This window comes from Musca autumnalis, unplaced genomic scaffold (assembly GCF_047663935.1).
Source record: "Musca autumnalis isolate F117 unplaced genomic scaffold, ASM4766393v1 scaffold_4, whole genome shotgun sequence".
NCBI classification, from domain to species: Eukaryota; Metazoa; Arthropoda; class Insecta; order Diptera; family Muscidae; genus Musca; species Musca autumnalis.
In genome coordinates this window covers 138,868,383-138,889,452 of record NW_027411977.1, presented here as the reverse complement: position 1 = coordinate 138,889,452, position 21,070 = coordinate 138,868,383, and the positions used below count along the sequence as shown (strand labels likewise).

Here is a 21,070-nt window from a genome sequence, read left to right as displayed (position 1 = left end):
ATCGGGTCGAGTTCCTTATATGGTGGCTATACCAAAACGTGAACTTAAATATGTCCACAATTTTTGCCCGAGAAATTTGAAATTTAACTACCGAAAAATCCAAATACCAAATAACATCCAATGTTGGCCTAAAATGTAGATATCAACTTCAAAATACCTGAAATCTGGTGGGGGCTATTTCAAAAGGTAGACCTATTTTTAAAAAAAATTTACTGGAGAAGTTTATTGACAACTGGGAGCCCTTATTTCACTTATAGCTTATTTTAAATACCTAAAATCGAGTCGGGTTGGTTATATGGGAGCTATACCAAAACGGGGACCTGTGCGCACAAATTTTGGTAAAGAAGTTTTGTGACCTTCGGGAACCCCTAATGCCAAAAAGTAGCTTATTCGGTCAGAAAATGTAACTAAAACCATTAAATTACCTGACATCGGGCGGTAGCGTTATATGGGGGCTATACCAAAAAGCGGACCAATGTTCACAATTGTTGCTGGAAAAAGTTTTTGACCACTGGGAACCCTCAGTGCCAATCCATTTTGCACCTAATTTGGTAAAAAAAACTTAGCTTGGAAATGTTAAAATGTCGGAAATGCGTTGGGTCCCTTACGTAAGTGCTATGTCCACAATTTTTAGTGGAGAAGTTTTTTTAACCACGGAAAACTCCAAATAACAGCCAATTTTGGCCTAAAATGTAGATAACAACTTCAAAGTATTCCAAAAGTATAATTATGTCCAAAATTTTTAAATTTTTACATTAAATTTAAAGCTAATTTGGTCCAAAAATTTAGGTTGAACATTTTAAAATACCTAAAATCTGGTCGAGTTCCTTATATGGGGGCTATACCAAAACAAGGACCTATTTCCAAAATTTTTGCTGGAAAAGTTTTTTAAACACCAAATAACAGCCCTTTTGGGTTAAGATGTAGAAATCAACTTAAAAATACCTGAAATCGGGTGGTGCCGTTATATGGAGGCTATTACAAAAATTAGACTCATGTCAAAAAATTTTAATGGAGAAGTTCCATGACCACCAGGTAGCCTTAAGTGTCAATTTACAGAGTTAGAAAATGTAGCTTTAAAATTAAAATACCTAAAATCGGGCCGGGTACGTTTTATGGGGGCCAATACTTAAACGTGGGCCGATATAGACCGACGCATACGTGCACATTTCTTGTAAAATGAAAATAAGTGCCCTTTCTAGGGCAAACATAACAGTTCCCAACTGGTTTCAACTAAGTAATTTAGGGTCAAATCGAAAAATCTTAATGCATATTTCGATATGAGTTCTGAAATTATTTCTTCTGTCAAACAAAAAAATTCTAAATTCACCTAAATTCTAATGGAAAGTCAATGTTCCTATCAAAAGGTTAGTGTACCTCCTTTCTAATGCAAAAATAGCAGTTCCCAAAAGTTTTCACTAAGGAATTTAGGGTTCAATCGAAGCATCTTAATGCATTTTTATATAATTTTGGAAGTCATTTCATCTATCCGGTATAAGAAGTGCTAAATTAGCCAAACTTCTAATCAAAAGCAAATATTCCTCTGAAAGATTAGTGTAAAAAGAGCAGTTTCTCTAAGCATTTTTTTTTGTTTCTTTTTTTCTGAAATCTTTTAAATTGGCCTAATTGAATTAAATTGTGCAATATTCAATCTTTAAATTTAAAATTAATTATTTTTTAGCTATTTTTGATGCTAACACAAAAAAGAAACAATTAGATTTCACAGTAATTAGCTTTCGCAATATATATAATATCAACAAGATTTAAGGAAGATTATCTTAGATTTAACTATTAAATTATTCTTAAATTTATTTAATTATTCATTATTTTGTTGCTATTTTCTTGAGACTAAAAACCACGAAAAGCCAAAAGTATTTCACAGTCATCAGCTTTTAATTTTCATAATAACTTTAACATTTTAGTTTAACGAAGATTATCTTAGATTTAACTATTAAATTTAATCTTTTTTATCAAATCAACAAATAATTATTAAATTTAATTCGAACATTATAAAGCCCTCAAATCCGTTTATAGTCCTATTTTTAAAGCTGAAAGCTGAGAAGAATTTCACAGTTATCAGCTCTTAAATGTGTACTTTATTCTAAAAACGACGTTTACGTTTAATAAAGGACCATTTAACATGTTAAGTTTAGTATCCTTGTTTTTAAATGTTAATTACTAAGACTGTCGCAGTATTCTGCTTTTCAAGTTATAAGTACTTATAAAAATGACTTTTAAGTTGAAGAATGGATCATATTATTATTATTGTTTAACTTTAAATTTCTAAAGTCTGCCATTTAACATATTTTCTATTTTTATAACAATATTTCTCCTCTCCAGCAACCCCTTCCAAATTTACCTCTCTTCCCATTATATTTTCTTACAAAAATTATTCTTAAAAATTGCACAATCTATCTGCTGTTCGATAAATACAAACAAATTGCATGAAGCCAACAAAAAACAGTAGGATGTCATAAAGATTTATGATGTACCCCGTTAGGTATTATATGACTTTTGACCATACTTGACATCACAGCATGAAGTCCGTTTTGAACAGTTATTATTTTTGGTACAACGAACTTCCTTGGAATCATAACCCAGTTATCAGCACACAAAGTGTGAGCTATGCAATAACTGTTATAGATATTGTTTTAATATTTTTGTTTCTTTCTTTTGCATTTTGTTTTTGAAAAGATTATAATAATGATATGAAACAAAGATTACAGAGTTACAACAATCTAAAATCTATTGTTCATTCCATGAAAACACATAAAAATATTGTCAAGGACATTCTCTTGTTCTTGTTGCAACAAGTAATTTAAAGGTGTTGGTGGTGGCACGCTTAGGTATTTGTTGGAATATCGTTTAGAATATTAGCTACACAAAAATAAAATTTACTTTCACTTGAGTTTAACCTTGACTTAAATGTTCACCTTATCTTCAATGAGCTAATTTTTCTAATTATTAGTTGGTTTTTGAAATCAAGGATAAAGAAAGTTGTAAAATTTTCAAAATAAAGGCTGTCTTGCTCACAGTTCAGAAATAAGAATTCATTTCCATAACTCCTTTTTTATTTTGATTTGCTAATGAAAAAATATTAATATTTAAAATTATTATGTATTATAAAAAAATAAATCTTTATTTTAATTTTTCAAAATTTTCGAATTTCAAAAAATAATATTTTTTTCGAGAAATTTTAAATGATAAAAGATCTTTCTTTATTCACCTTCAATGACAGATTGTTGTCATTATAAATATCTCTTTCTTCATTAGCATCTTCTTACTTATAAAACACATATGTATGACGATCAACACCACCGCCCTACTCCTCAATTGATTGAGGAGGAACCCATTACTGTTTGGTGTCCTTAGTACTTTGTTGAAATACAATGCCATAAGAAGTGACTAATTGCCGGCAATTAATATTGACCAAGACATGTCAGCAAAAGGTCGCATTGACTTTTTTCTGTTTTTTGTAAGCAAGTGTCCAATGTATTCCCACATTAATTTTTCGGGATGGATTTGTGTCCATCAAAAAAGTCGGTATGTAAGTGTAACAAATTAATAAAAGGCTATTATTGAAGAAAAAGCCTAAGACATCAATAGATTTTTTTTTTTTTTTTGTTTCAAAAGGAATATATGTATGTTTGTTTTTAAGATTTTTTAAAATTGAAAAATTCTTAAACAAAATGCATTTCTCAAAATTTTTATATTTGTTAATCTATTTCCCTAGCGGAAGTTTCCAAAAAGCGAATAATATTAGCCCAATATTATTGCCGACGGTTAAAAATACCACTTGATAGGAAAACAAAATTAGTTTTTTTTGCATCTTGAGGTTCGGAAACATGCCTTAAATTAGATGCCCTTTTGGCTTTAATTTGTTTGCTCTTTCTTTCTTCTGTGATTTCGTAGTTTAAACAATCTTATTTTCTGGTCAAAATTGACAAACATTGTAAATTGGTCATCTTACCCTTTACACTTAAATGTCATAAATACCAGAGAGATGGGCTAACTGAAGCCAAGTGTTAACATTTATTTAGAACATTTGATTAGTCATCTTCTAGAGGTTATTCTTGAAGTTAAGACGAAATTTTGTGATCCATTTTAAAGTCAAAGTCGACACATTATTAGCGTAGGTATTATTCTTTCCGATATTACCAAAGTCAAATCTGCTAATTCCAGTGTATTTTTCCCCTCATTACACTAGTTATTGTTTTATAATTCCAAATATAGACAAATATCTTGGGTATCGCATACGCTTTGTCCCCATTCTATTTAACAATATCTATATTTGTTTTGCCATTTTCAAGCAGAAATACACAAAGAATTTCATAAGCTTTGAAATTTCTATTTTATAATAAAACTTATCTCTCGTTTTAAGGACGAATAATATAATCTTTACAATTTGACGGAACTTTAAAGTTTTTAAACTTTAACCCCCATTATTATATGTCTTCTTTTGTTATAGTTTGAATTTACCTAACAGATTTATAGCTTTATAGTTAACATAAAGTTAAAAGTGATGATTGAATTTCAAGGAGGAGCTTCTTGGCAAAAACTTTCAATGTAAAAATTATATTTTTAATGCCTCTAAATTGGTTTATTTTGCGTTTTCAAATCCATCAGATAGTAAAAAACACATATAATAATGGGCCTAAATGTAATTGTTTGCTATTTCTTGAGGCTAAAAGCTATGAAAAGTCATAAAAATTTCACAGTCATCAGCTTTTTAATTTGTTTTTCATGCTTACATATATTTTTTAGAAAGACCACCTTGGACTTAACTATTCTTAAATTAATTTTTAATTTAATTTTTTGGCTATTTGTGATGCTAACACTAAGAAAAACCAAAAGGATTTCACAGTAATCAGCTTTTGAAATTTGCATAATAGCAATACCATTTATGGAAGATTAACTATTATTAACTATTATATTGTATTTATATTAATTTAATTATTAATTATATTATTGCTATTTCTTGACAGAAAAAACCACGAAGAGCCACGAAGTATTTCACTGCCATCAGCATTAAATTTTCATAATAACTTTAACATTTTATTTTAATGAATATTATATTGGATTTAACTACTAAATTTAACTCGAACATTTTAAAGCCCTTTAATCAGTTTATTGTCCTATTTTCAAAGCTGAAAGCTATGAAAAATTGCACAGTCATTAGCTCCTAAATTTGTACTTTATTCTAAAAACGACGCTTACATTTAAGAAAGGACCACCCACATGTGATCTTAGATTTTTTTATTTTCTGTTTATGAAGATTTTCACAGTCATCAGCTTTTAAATTTATAATTTATTATAAAAATGTTTTCTAAGTTGTAGGTTGGATCACATTAGTTTTATTTTTTGTGAAAAACCCAAAAATTGAGCTGAAACTAGAAGCTCTCGGTGCCCAAGAAGCATGGTTTTCTTGCTTAAGTCATTTCTGGTAAAGGACTCAAAGACAAAGGGCAATCTAGTTCGAATATGACTCGGTCGTTCTTTGTTCTTTTATGGGAAAGGACATAAGCAAGAATGCCAAGCTGCTTATGTACCGAGGACTTAAGTTTTTAAAGTCTTCAAATTAAATTATTTGCTATTTTTAAAAGCTAAAACTCTAAAGATTTGAACAGCCATCAGCTTTTAAATGTGTAGTTTTGAATTAAATTGCTGGTAAATTTTTCAAAATCTCAAAATTAGTTTATTTTACTGAATATCGACTTTTTATGCAAAATCATAGAACATACGCGAGAAATATTATTTACAGTCTATACTCTAAAATCTCTTGAAATTACTTATTAAGCGTTGGGCGCCATTTATAGTCTTAAGAAGTAACAGTTTATCTCAATCTGGATCATTCTGTTATATGCAGTTCTTACTACTCGTAAACGTAATCCTATGCAAAAAGATTTTTGAAATACTTAAAACTGAAGTAAAACCTGTTGATATATAGAACTAACACTAAGTCTAACTAAAACAAGGTCAACATGTAACAATAAGTTTAAAATGGGTGATAAATTCCAGCTACAGCGTAAGCAGATGGTTTCTATTAGCTGACATGACATATTTTTGCATAATCTGTTGATTAATTACCCCAAAAACTTCAAAACTCTCACAATTTCCACATATTAATAAGGTCAAAATTATCATCCAAAACATTGGGCGCCATTTAAAGCTTAAACAAGTTACAATATAAGACAAACCCACCAAGTCGAATGTTTGATTTCGCCCTAATTCAATCCAATCTTTTAAATGATCCTAAAAACTTGAAAACTCGCAATTGGCATGGAAAAGTCAAGTCGAAATTTTCAGCCAAATGTTGGGCGCCATTTATATCTTAAACAACATACAATACAATGTATAGTAGTATATACATCTATTTCTAGAACATGTTGAATGATTCTTTTATCACCTTTTCCTATGGATTAGTGACTTTTTGTGTTTAATCAATCTCAAATTTTGTTGAAAACTCTACACTTCGTAGTTGGCCTTTGATTCCCCAAATGCACTAACTGTTGGCAACAACAGCATCCAAAATGCCGGCCACAACCAGATTTTACAAAATTGAAAGGAGGAAAAATCCAATTATTGTTTATTGTAAAAATCTAGATGTCCAAAACGACTTTTGCTTTAGGAATACGCATCTTAACGTTCTCTATCGTTGTCTTGGCACATTTATCTTTGCATCAAATTATTGAATGTCCTATTCCCCTTTTTCTTCCTTAAAGTGTTGCTTTAATTTATTCAAATTTGTTTTTCTCTTGTAAAGTTTGTCCCGATTTATGTCCGGGTCAAAGAAATTTAAATTCTAATTACAACAATTAAATGTTGCTATCAAATAATTTCAATCAAAATTTCCGCAATTAGGGCACGACAATAAAAACTAAAAACATCGCCACACTCTTGGCATGTTTTAGAACAACTAGTAGCAATTGGTCAATTTCATCCTACACAAAATGTAACAACAATCAAATCTCGATTAAAATATAGTTTTTTTTGTGTTGTTTTTGCTTTTTAACAAGTTTTGACATTAAACCGCAAACCCCCACGAAAATAGACTATAACTTAAAAGCCATTCTGTCGTCGTCATATACTTAAGACATTTCAAAACAGCAGATAAACGGCTACCTGATTACAGCTTGAAGGCATGTTATGGAGTGGGTTTTTTTTAGTTTCTTGTTGACTTGTTATATTTTGTTTTGATCTAAATACAGAAGTTTTTTCTGATTGTTGTTTGCCGGCATTTTTACTAGAGTTGTGTTTTTTGTATTATGATTTTATTATTATTATTATTGTTGCGGCTGGATTTAAAGCGAAATTTGTCTTGTGTCTTAAAATGAGCAGAGATGCTGTCGCTCTAAATTTTGTTTGAGGTTGCTTTAAGCTCAGTTTCCTTAGCTACATATGTTACTTGGCAGCGACGGCTGCAATTCAAGAGAGAGATGCATATCATTTTCTGTCATCCCATAATAATGATAACTTCATAAGAAAGCCACGTTAAGCTTGTGTCGGTATTTTGGCTTTATTTATTTTAAGATTTTGTTCTCTCACTTTTGTTGTATCTACCTTCTTTTTAATATCATTATTTCTTTTTAACTATTTTTGGCTTGTTTCTTGAGAATAACAGACCCAGAGATTTCATCTATAAAAAAGGGGTTTTGTGTTGTTTGGAGGGTTTAATCATAAATCGTAAAAATATTTGTGGCTAATTAAATTTAATAAAATGAAATTCTCCACGCAATGAATGACATATTTTTGTTGTTTGTTAAACTACAAAACGAGTTTGAAGTACTTTTGGCACGGGCCAAAACAAAACTCTTATTAAAAACATTTTTTGTTTGTAACATGTCTAAGACCAAAATTATTAATAATTATTTTAATTTATTGTTTATATCTATTGCTTGTGTGTTACATGTTTGTTTCATCTCAAGATTATAATTATATTTTATTATTTTGAATTAAACATTGGGAATGTTACCCATGAGAAACTAATGTACAACTTAGCGGTAACTTTAAAGTTTTTTTACTTGATAATGTATCAAGTTAAAACAATTATCCAGCTCATGCTCTTTTACTTAAGGCGACGGCATTATTTTTCAAAATTATTTTGAACCCTCCTCAGGAGAATAGAATTTAAAACAAAACTATTTGAAATTCCCACTCTGAATGACCACAAAATCATTTTTTTAAATCCCCTTCCATAATGTTGCTAATTCCCAAATAAACAGCTAATACAATACTCCTCAAGAGCTTTAAGCCGCTTTAAATGATTTTCCGCATGATTGCCTTTTTACCTATTAACCAAATATTCGCACCTCGATTTTGTTTTATTCACTAATGATATGGATCACTTATTTCATTGAGGAAATTTCCTGTATTCTCATCTAAGAGGTAAACCAATGTTGTAATACCCTACTAATCTGATTATGTTGTACCGAACAAACAAAAAATACAATTGAAGAAAATAAATATAAACATTACAACATTAAAAGAGGATTAAAACATGGGAAAAGATTTTTCGCAAAAAAAAAAAACAAACAACAGGTAAAGGAAGTCAAAATGTTGGCAAATAAGAAACATACAATACATTGAAATATTTCACATTAAAATTAAATTAAAACCATTAAAAGGGGATAATTCCAATAATTCCAAGACTTAATATTATTTGCAAAATTAAAAAGTAACAAATGGTTTTATTTTATCAAATTTTCTATGCTTGTCTACCACCGGTCTACAAGGAAATAATATTAAATTGCTTTGCAAAATTTTAAAATCAATCTTATTTTTTGCCTCATATTACATTAGCTAAAGCAATTTGTCCATCATCATCATCATCTATTTGACATGGATATCACATCACATTGTATGTTTCGCTATTAGCAAAAAAGTATTGACAGATAATTTGTTAACGATTGATTTGCAACATAAAGGTGACAAGCAGCTATGAGAGCTGCATATGTTGTATGTATTGGGGTGGTGGTGGTGTTGTAAATACATATATCTCTTAGCCAGAAGATTAATTGTTTTGTACTCGTATTCAACAAATGAAAAAAATGTGGATGTCAAAACGACGAAGCCAATACTACCACTAGACTCTATGCTATGGAAAATATTGAAGCTGTTCGGCACCAAACAAATCTATACTCCTTAACAATGTGGACAAAAGAAGTGAAAAACAAATTTGTGCGTTTTTTAACATCTTTTGTAATATTTGACAAGAATTTATTTGGTTATTTTGACAAAATGTAGCATAAATAATATTTTGTGACAAGAGGAAACTATGAACTATTTATCGCAACAAAGAAAATGGAAGTGAGAAATTTAGACTCTACAATCTATAGGCTCTCAAAGTCATGACTAGATTACCAACTAAATGTTGGGCGCCATTTTTTAGTTTATAGATTTAGCAAAAATTATTGGTTGAATAGTTAGTTTTGCAATTTTGAATTTCTACAAATGAAGAGCTTCACAGTCGTCATTATTTTTAAATTTTTGTTACCTTTTATAACTTTTTAACTGCATTTTTATGTTTTCAAAACCTTCAAAAGATTTTCTTTTGCTATTTTTGAAGCTGAAAACCATGAAGAGCCATAAGAATTTCACAGTTATCAGCTTTTAATATTTTGTTATAATAACGATTTATTGATGAAATTTACGTTATAAAGAAAATAGAATTGGGAAATCTTCTTTATAGTCTAGACTCTAAAAGTCAAGTCGAGATTACCAGCTCAACGTTGGGCCCCATTTATAATTTACGGACATAACAATACATCTCGTACAATTGGCACGTAAAACTTAAGTCGATTCAAACATTGGGCGCCAATTATAGCCTACCACCCAATTCGAATGTTTCATTTCGTACTATTTCAATACTATCTTTTAAATGGCCCTATAAACTTGAAAACTCACATAATTGGCATGTAAAACTTAAGTCGATTCAAACGTTGGGCGTCAATTATAGCTTACACATGTTACAATATAAGCCAAACACCGAAGTCGAATGTATTATTTCGTTCTATTTCAATACTATGTTTTAAACTCTCACAATTGGAATGTAAAAATCTAGTCGAAATTATCAGCCTGATGTTGAACGCGATTTATAGCTTAAACAAATCAAAGTTAAATCGGAAATTAGAACATCAGTCGATATTAATTCCTTCCTATTTTATCCACTTTTTAAGGATAGACGTCTACGACGTAGATTCTAGGTAACTTGATCCAAAACTTGTCCCGAACCTGAAATTCCGCCAAGACACTATCAAAATGTTCAGTGCAATCTTGACTTAGGTTTCCCGAATACTTTAGCTCTGCAAAATTTCTATATAGTCGATGACGTATTAAGATCGACACGTTTTGAATTGACGTTAACAAAGAGGCGATAGAGTAGTCTCACATAAACGGCCCTAACGCTTGGTATAAGGTTCTAGGTATATGGCAGCGATTCTAATCAGTGTAGTTCCATCAAAAACATTATTATTTAGGTAAATCAATTATTTTTATATATTATTTAGAAGCTCACGTTGGGCGCCATATTGAGAACTGTAAACTTTTTAATTTCTGGCTAAAAAATATTTTAGCTTGTAGAGTTTTAAGAAGAATTATAGAAAAAATACAATTTCCTAAACATCACATATCCCTCATTTACTCAAAGAGTGACACATCTTAAAAAACCCAGTTTCGAAAAAACGCGTTTTAAGTTGGCGATTGGCTTCCACACTTAAAAAGATTGTTACACAAAAAATGAAATAACTACTTGGATCATATTTTGCAAACAGCTTGCCAGATATCAGTGCTGTATTTCTATGCAAGATCAAGCATGATTTGAAGTGTTTTAGTGCTTCATAATCTTCAATCTAAATAGATTCACAGATGGATCAGTCGCTGTGGAATCAAAGTTATTTGTCTACTTTAAAAATTGACTCTGACAAAGAGAATTTAACAATTAATACTAACATTTGTATTTCTCTTATTTTATTTATTTACAGAATTTTAGAATTACGCAAAGAAAAATCCCGCGATGCAGCCCGTTCACGGCGTGGCAAAGAAAATTTTGAATTCTATGAATTGGCGAAAATGTTACCATTACCTGCAGCAATCACCAGTCAATTGGATAAGGCTTCGATAATAAGACTGACCATAAGCTATTTAAAATTAAGAGACTTTTCCAGTCATGGTGATCCACCATGGACCAGAGAACAAAGCACTAGCAGCAAATTGAAAAGTAAGTTGAAAAGAACAAACAAATTAAATAATAATTTTTGGGGACACTTTTACGGCAAACCTTGGGACATCTTTTTATCAAAACATGCCAATAGATCTTAGATATAAAAATACATTTTGATTTACTTTCAAAATAAAATACACATTTAATTTTATACCTAGAATGTAATGTAATTTAATTTTATAGAATATACAAGTTAGAATTTGTTTGGGGATTTTCATAGATTTTTGCTTTTAAACTCACAAAAACAAAGACATTTGCAAGCCTAAAAACCTATACGAAACATTAAAATTAAGCCGCATTTAGTCATCTAAACAGTCAATTTTATTGAATATTTGCCAAAAATATGACGTATTTGACCAACCAGTTGCTATTTTAAGTTATAAGTTGTTATTATGTGAATTTCAACGGGTAGTTTCATAGTTTTCAGCTTTTAAAACGTAAAAAGTTAAAAGTAAAATGACCTTCTGCTCTCTATATTTACTATAAACATATGGTCTGTTCCTTTACTTTTGAAAATAGTAAAGCCGGCATAGGTAGTAAAAGTTGTAAACTGCTTCCATATGAATTTTGTGGTGTCTGAAGTAAAGGAACGCTTTTCGAGTAAAAAGTGGTAAAACTTGAAGATTCATGCAAGTATAAAAACTTCAAAGCTGAAAACTGTGAAACTTTCCGTAAAAATTCAACTAATAACTAATGTTAATTTATGAAAACCTCTGTATGAGTAATTGTTTATGGGAGACCTTATCTTTCACCCAAACCACATTCAAAATGTAAAAAATAATACAAAATGCCCCTTTCCACTCACTTCAAGTCATTGAATCATCATCATACCCATTTCCATAATAGATAAACCAACAACATAGCGGCCATATTTAAATAGAAGAAAGGAAAAGGTGATGAAGAAGAAGAGTCATATAAAAACAAAAAAGAAAATATGGCGGTTTAATGAAATGCATCATAAATAACTCAAGCAGAAGCAATAGCAACAACACTTGCACACAATCAATAAAAATAAATAAAGAGAAATTTCCCTTTGAATGCAAGCAATACACACTTAAAGAAACCGAGAGAATAAGAGGGAGCGAGCGTTAACTTAACAAATTTCATATTTGAGTTTTTATTTTCAACTCTGTGCCATTCATTGTGTATTGAGGGGCAAGTACTTGAAATACAAATTTTTAGAGGAAGTGAAATTTGTTTCTTTGTATTATAAACTCAGTATTTTGGTGTATTTTTATTATTATTACTATTTTGAAATTTAATTGTGTGTGTGCTTAGCATAATTAATTGTTTAATTATTGAATTTGAAACGTTTTTGTTTAGAAGCATGTGTACATATAGATATTCCAAATTTATAAAAAAAATCTTAAAAATTATTTAATTGTAGGAGGGAATTTATTTGGAATTTTATTATTTAGAAATTGGGTTTTTAATGTGTCTACCGAATGAAATTAAAAATTAATGAATATGGAATGACCAAGAAAAATTATGCACACATACCGATACATAAATAAATAATTCAATGAAAAAAACTATGCACACATGGAGAACGATAATTTAATAAAATTAGTGCTTTGTTCCAGAAACTGCAAGAATCTAACATTTTTGATTTCTTTGACAAATTTATAAATGAAAAAATCGCAATTGCATTTCTGGAAAATAGCATTAATTAATTTTTTAAACTAAATTGAGAAGAGGGAAACAGTGTCGTGGGATATTCCGGCTCGGCTTTAAAAACTTACTTTTAAAAATAGTAAAATTGACAAAAGTAGTAAAAGTTGAGAACTGCTCTCATATCCATTGTATGCTTATTGAATTAAGGCAACGCATTTCGAGTAAAAAGCGGTAAAACTTAAAGATTCTACCATGTAAAGAAACAGAAGTATTATTATTGGTATTAGTTCTGGAGAACATTTTCTACCATTTTAAACAATTTTTTATATGTACATTCCTTGGCAATCGACACAAAACGCCCGCACCTGTGATCGTTTGCATTTATAATTGGAACCAATTCTAAATAGTTCCTTCGAAAGCCATTTTCGTTCCATTCCTTTGCAATTGGAATACTTCTTTGTAAATTTTAAATAAAATTTCGGCGAAATCTAAAGGCATTTTTTTTTAAATCACTAAACCGTGAGTTTTGTAATATCATGTTATTATATAACTATTGATTATGTCATTCCTTATTTTTTTGTAATTTTCAAAGTAATGTCACAAAAATTACCCCCATCCAAAGCGGCGCAACCTTTATAAGCAACAATAAAATTGAAGGTTAATTAATTTCAACTTTATATTGATAGCTTTCGGTTTAAATAGTCACGAAATAATCGTAAATGAGACAAATTTGAATTTTATTCGGAAACACCTCAAAAACATGTGTACCAACATACATAAGCATTGGAAGACTTTCGATTTTCTTAAATATGTTTACACACTATTTCTTATTTAAAGCGAAAATTCTCTATTGAAATAAAATAGAATTGGAAAGTACTTTTTGGAAATTTTGTAACGGATTTAAAATAAAAAGAGTCTCGAGGCTATTTAATTTTGTATGCCAAATTTAACCGATTTAAGAAATAAAGCATAAAGACAAGTACTGGTGAAAGCCCCAAGGATTGCCTTCAAATATTATTATTAACAGACAATTTCATAGTTTTCAGCTTTTAAAAGACCAAAACAAACCAATTTGTAAGCTCAAAAAGCTAAAAGTTAACATTTAAAACTAAACTTCTTCTGCTCTTCTTATTTACTGCTAACATAAACAAACTTATTTAAAAGCAAACAAATTTAAATGCTGAAAACTGTGAAACTTTCCAAAAAAATCCAACTAATGCTAGGTTTACATTTACGAAATCCACTCGATTTCAACTGTCAATTCCATTGCTTAAACGTCAAATGAAATCCAATGGATTTCAGATGAGATTTCATTTGACGTATACACAAAGGAATTGACAGTTGAAATCCACACGATTTCGTAAAAGTAAATGTACTATAATGCTAATTTATGAAAAACTCTAGAAGAATTATGCATAATAAAGGATGTTATTCCCGCATAAGCAACTACGTGAATGTGCTATAAGATACTTCGGTATCTTATCCAGAGATATGGTCCAATAAAGAAATTTCATTCTAGAAGTTCTAAATTCAGAAAATTGTCCTAAATAGCTCGAATATTTCAGATACGCCAACTAGAATATTCAACATATTTTAGGACAAATCGTGTGACTCATTTCCAATTTTTCTCTTGGGAATTCTAAAATATTTTTTATTAATCATAAATAAAACCCATAAAAATCCCTTCCTTCATTCATTATGGCGTATTGGCAAAAGAAGGAGAGAGAAAAAATGGCAACTAAAAAAAATTACAAAATCAATTTCATTATTTCAAACAAAAAATCATTAATAATGACTCAATTAAAATCAAGGTAATAAAATTCAACATTTTTTCCAATATAGTCTCATTGTCTTTATGGTCAGTGTTTTAAATAAAACCATTGAGCTATGAAAAATAATTCAATTACTTTTAATGGGACTCCAAAAACAACTACAAAAAACAATTGTGGGGAAGCGAGTGGGGAATTTTACAAATGACAAAAAACAACAATTTAACCTTCCGTTACCTTTAAATACCTACAAAACAAACAAACAAAAAATTACAATTTTTTCAATTGCCACCACATAACAACAAAAGCGATAAAGACATCAACAAATAAATACAACGACGATAATAAAAATGTGCCACAAAACAAAATGGTTGCGCGCATGAGCACTATAATCGTACTGCTTGCTGGTGGCTACTGTTTGCTTGCTCACTCAATGAGCTAAGCTCAGAAACAAACAAATTTGTATATTTTACACACTTTTTTATGCAAATTAATCGAATTGAATATACATAGCGTTTTATTGTTGTTGGTTTTTCATTAATAAAAAAACGACAACAATAACAAAAACGAAAACTACCTTTAAATAAACGGTCAAATGAATTGTGGTTGAAATGGCTTGGTTGGTAGGTTGGATTGACGTTAAAGTATGGATGACACCAGCAGTGCCTGTAAAAAAATTAAAAAAAAAAACAAACAACTACAGTACAGTTGATGTATAAACACAAAATTTATGACTACATATAAAACAAAAAAATATATATTGAGTATATATAGATATAAATTAATAGGTTACACATGGACTGAAAAATTGCGGACCTATTACACAGGGCTGAGCAAAATGGAGAGAGAGGGAAATTTAAGGGGGAATTAATATTTAATTTTTCTTGATGTTTCATTACTTATTTCAAAATTGTTTAAATATTAATGCTGTCTAAAATCGTCCACAATGCAAATTATTAAAAATTATAAATAAAAAAATTGCATAAATGTTTAATTATTCATGGTTCACAAAAATTAAGAGCACGTTTTCACAATTTGCCTATGTGCTAGCACACATGCGAGCTCAGCCCTTCTACTATAGTTAAAAATAATAGAGTTGTGTCATTCAATGAACGAACTAGTTCAAAGAAACAATTCCTTGAGATGAACGAACGGAACCATACCCATCTCATTCGTTTATAAAATGATCAGCCATCCTTATATTTATGCTGCCTTTGAATGTGATTCATATTAAAACTCCATTGTAACATTTCTAAACGGAGTGTTACCGGGAAAGGTATGCACGAGTGCAATTCAAAAGAGCATTTGAAACTGTTGATAGAACCCTTCAAGGTATTTTGGATAACTGATTTTGAAAGAACGACGTTCAAACTTTGCAGCATTTGCTTCAGGTCTTTTTACGACTATCTTGATGATAAAAAGGGGAAGCATGAACGATATTCACAAGAAAATGATAGAGTAAAATGTTATAATGATCGAAAATGAACCAACGAACGAAATGAACGACTTGGTTCCTTTTGGTGATCGGAATGAACCCCCAAAACTGAAAGATAATGAATAAAGCCCAATCTACATCTAAGGCCATGTTTATATTATAGCCTTTTGCAGGGTTAACCTTCTTAATGATGATTTATAGGGAAAGGAATTGACATTTGAAACCCAGTGGATTTGTTAAATCCTGTTATACATAAATGTACTATAACAGATTTAATAAAACATGCCTCACTAAAGTTGTCAATTCCATAGAATATCTGTCAAATAAATAAGGCATTTACACTAAATACTTATTTTAAGTGCAAGTGTTAAGATCGAACTTCCTTGACTAAATCGGTCAAGTGCTTTTGTGAAGTAAATAAAACTAATTTATCTCATATTTTGTTCAACCTTTCGTTGGCTTTATTACAACATCGTCGGGAGCTTTTTTATTTGAAAATCCTAAGAACAAAAACAATTTTTTTCAATTTCAATTTTTTTTTATTGAGTCTTTTCGAAAAATATTAAGAAGTTCACAATTGTATAAAAAATAATAACTTAAAACTATTACGTGTTGTTTTAATTACAATATGTGAATGTAAAATAATCATTGCAGCAACTAGCTTATTTTATAAACTGGGGAAACATGTTAAATAGAAACTGTAATGGTATACCAATTAAAAGTGGACATTGCTAAAGTTTTTATTTACAATTTTTACATATTTTAGTAGATTTGTCTTTTTATAATAAAAAAGCCGCATACCACGAGACTTTGAAAATTTTGAATAGATAAAAATAATAATTACTAAAATAAATCTAAATCAAAGTACTATCTCTTTCAAACTATTGCAACAGAGTTCAGGTATTGTCTTTATTCTCTTTGGTGTCCATGGATGTTTGCGTCCTCTCAGGACGTCGTAAAATCTCAAGAGTATACATTTTATTGTCATTATCGAATATTTTTACTATGTCAAAATCAAATTTCCATTAGTTAGAAAATCTTCTTGTAAATAACACTTTTTAGTATATATTTAGTATTAGTATTTTATTAAATTATGTACCACCTTAGTCAAAGTCCTCTCTCTTTAAGGATGCAAAAAATGGGTCTTTCAATAATTCCCATAAATAATTCATAAACAGCTGAACCCTCCTTGTCCGTCAGTGCTAAATCAATAAAGGAAACTCTGGGAAAAATATATTTTTCCTATTCATCCCTTTTTATTTTTCCACTAAAGTACTTACAAGTGGCAGTTAAACTTACACCTCTGGCATACTACCACATAACCTACAATGCCTGCCTAACAATGGAAAGATGATTATTTTTATTGAATTGTCATAAAAAGAGCTCACACTCCAACGTACACAGTAACAAGTGTGTATGTGTTGAGAACTAAGTAAATTGCTTGCCAAATTGAAGTTTTACTCATAGCTGGGGGGAGAAGGAAGCAAACATAAATGGAAAAAAGTGCAAATGAAGCATATGTGTTACTCCTGGGATTGCCAGGACAATGCCAGTGGTCATCACCTTTCGTCTTTTTTGGCTTGAGTTCAACAAAAAAACGACTTATGGAGTGGGGAAGTCACCCATAACCTGCTGCCTCTGCTGTATGTCCATGTGTTTTGATGGCGTTAAGCTGCTGGGCGTTAGCAATAATAACAATAATCGTAATAATCATAAGGATATGTATGGTTTTTCCTTGGCATTTCTACTTTTTTGTTATTATGGAGAGGGGCGACGAAAATTCTCATAAATTTTATAGGTTTTTCAACTCAATTTCTTAAGGGCTCTTTTTATAATTTTAGTTGCTCCTTTTGTGGCCTGCCTTGGGTCAAAATCATAAAAATCCTTTAATTGAATTATAGAAAAATATTGTTGTTTTTTTAGCCTCAAGATTTATGAGTTATAATCTGGCAGCTAAGAGGGTTTTGTAATAAATTATGATGGAAACCTTGGGTTAAACCTATTTATAAATAAATAAAAAGATTTATACACATAGCCTTAAAACAAAAATTTGTTTAGCCCCACCGCAAAGAACTATTCCAGTTCTAAATCGAATTTGTAGCTTATTTATTTTAATAATTTGTTCGTTTTTTCTTCTTCATTGTTGTAGGTGCAGCCATAAGACGCAGTCCCGCCGTTGATTTATTTGAACAACATCAGGGTACCCACATATTACAGGTAAGCATTTGGTTACCTTCTTTCTTTTTTCGAAGAAGAAGATAATTGTTTTCTCTCTTAAAAATATGCAAATTTTTCAAACAACAACAAATATTGTCTTTCTTACATTTCCTTTAGTCTTTGGATGGCTTTGCATTGGCCGTTGCTGCTGATGGCCGCTTCCTGTACATTTCGGAAACGGTATCCATATATTTGGGCTTATCACAGGTGGAAATGACAGGCAGCAGTATATTCGATTACATACATCAAGGTGATCATGCCGAAATAGCTGAACAACTTGGTCTCAGCCTAACATCGGGTGGCATAAATGGTGCTGGTTCATCATCGGGAGCGGCTGGTATGTCATCGCCCCATTCTGGGGGTTCCGATGATGGTATTGGCTCCCATGGCACAAATAATCCAGATGGTAAGTGGTATTTAAAAGAAAATCTTTATCAACATAAGTCTCATTTGTTCCTTTCTCTCCTCCCCTCTTAGTTTCCGGTCAAATGACCATGAACTCAAATAGCGGCTACAAAGGTTTCGAACGTTCATTTTGTGTACGCATGAAATCCACCTTAACCAAAAGAGGCTGTCATTTTAAATCTTCCGGTTATAGGGTAAGTTAAAAAACTATTTTGTTTTCCTTTTTAATTTTTTCAGATAATAACTTTCCAGCTAAAGTTCAAATTTGTAGTTGTTTGTAGCTGTAGTGTATTTTTTGGTAGAAAGTAGTTTCTCCTTTTTTGTTTTAGATTCCTTCTTTTCTGTTCATTAACTCTCCCTCATGTCAAGTAAAAGAAAAAAAAAATAACACAAAAAAAAAACAACATCTATGTTATCCATCTTAAACCCTCTCCCTTTTCCCCTTCATTATCTGCAGGCTAATGACCAATCGGCCAGTGGTGGTAAAAATGGTAAAAACATGGGCACCAATTATTCGGTACGTATCAATTAAAATCAGTACAAAGCATCGAAATCGTTAGAAAACTTGAATTTGAATTACCAACAATAATTTTTTCGTTTTTTTTTTGTTGTTTTTGTTTTATATTAAAAAATCAAATTAACAAATTAATTTATTTAATTTTTTCAAAATTTTACTAACCAATATTTTTGTAACGACTTTATGAAAACTTAACTGATTTTATTGATCAGTATCGAATTGTTTAAGCAAAACACAAATACACGCATATAGCCATTGTTTGTTCACGATACTGTCATAACCACTTAAATTCATACATTCTGCAAATATTATTTAACAATGAAAATCGATCGCTAATCGATTATAAAATTTTCTTGCAATTTCAGTACCATCAAAAATCTAATATGTATTTCGGAGGAGAATGCCCCCATTCCAAAACATGTTCTATGATTTTTTCAATTCGAAAGTCTATTAGAAAAGGTTCACTTTTCAAATTCCTCTACAACCAAAATGCAACTTTGAATTCTAAACTATTCAACACATAAAAATTAAAAGTCTACTTCCGTGTCCCTAAGATGTACATACATACATAATTTTATTACGGAATGAGAAGAATCGACATTCAGCAATTGTGACAAAATGATTTTATGGAAAAGATTCGAAATTTTCAGCTTTCAAATGAATACACTATCCCGGCGTTTACAAATGCCAGTATTGGCAAGACAATAGCAAATATACAATCCTTTTTCACAGATACATTTATAAATGTTTAAATATTTATAGAGAAAAGTATGAATGTATTGGTGAAAATGGTTTGAAACTTTGCTTTTGTCTTGCCAATACTGTCTATGTGTAAACGCCTAGTATATGTATTCAAAATACTAATATCACATTACAAGGGACCTCAATGACATAAAAAGATGCACATTTTTTCTGTGAAAATATGTCAAGCATTTTGTAAAGTTAAATCACATAAAAGCTCTGTTCCTTTAATTGCAAGAATCTTCAAAGTTTACCACTTTTTACTCGAAAAGCGTTCCTTTACTTCAGGCACCATACAATTCATATGGGAGCAGTTTACAACTTTTTCCGGTTTCACTATTTTCAAAAGTAAAGGAACAGACCAATAATCTTAACGTTTTGCTTAGTTATTATACCTCATATTATTTTATTTTGCTATTTTAAAAGCTGAAAGCTATGAAAACTGTAATAAATTGTAACATGTGAAGCTGAACTCTATGAAAACCAATAATAAATTGCAACATGTAAACATTGGCAGAGGTGCTGAAATGTGATGTTAGCTTGCCACACGAAAACTTAGTTTTATTGCGCATTAAGCGTTCCGCTTCCACCTTCTTTGGTTCACGTATTCGACTCTCAGGTACCACGCTCAGAACAAGGATCAATTCGGTTGTTTAGATAGACTCTGTCTACTATTTTCCAAAAAAAAAAAAACGATTTTGAAGAATTTCGCATTTGTACTTGGAAGCCACGAAGTCTTCCTCTGAGAAGTAGTCGTGAATTTAGGAATTACACCTTAATACTTAAACACGTGGGTTTTATTTTTGTTGTTTTAAAAGCTGCAAACTGTGAATTTGTCCGAACAAATACAGCAAATTATACATATTTTCTGACGTGTTTATGCACCCCTGAAAATGTAATCTTGTCTTGCCACAGAACACCATTGTCCATGTAATGTTTAGCTTTTTTATGACGCCATGTTTATTTTATTTGCTATTTTAAAAGCTGAAAACTACGAAAACTTACAATAAAATATAACATTAAACATTTGCCGAGTAGCTTAAATGTGACATTGTCTTGCTACCACAGCAAACAATTGTCCATGGATGCTGTTCTAACAGCAGAATCATCTTAACTTTATTTTGAATGCTAACTTTAAAGCTAAAAACTATGGA

The 21,070-nt window shown here is 30.4% G+C and overlaps 1 protein-coding gene across 5 annotated transcripts in view; it reads left to right on the top strand.

Moving 5' to 3' along the window:
* The window catches only part of trh (PAS domain-containing protein trachealess), a 249,941-nt gene that overhangs the window by 223,665 nt on the left and 5,206 nt on the right, over positions 1-21,070 (top strand). For 3 of the 5 annotated variants that reach the window (XM_073981561.1, XM_073981564.1, XM_073981563.1), the window contains 4 exons: positions 10,980-11,215; positions 18,186-18,253; positions 18,371-18,659; positions 18,731-18,852. In XM_073981561.1, coding sequence (XP_073837662.1) covers positions 10,980-11,215; positions 18,186-18,253; positions 18,371-18,659; positions 18,731-18,852 — 715 coding nt within the window. Of the gene's footprint in view, positions 1-10,979; positions 11,216-18,185; positions 18,254-18,370; positions 18,660-18,730; positions 18,853-19,115; positions 19,176-21,070 lie in introns of all 5 variants that reach the window. The other 2 variants (XM_073981560.1, XM_073981562.1) reach the window with 1 other exon arrangement.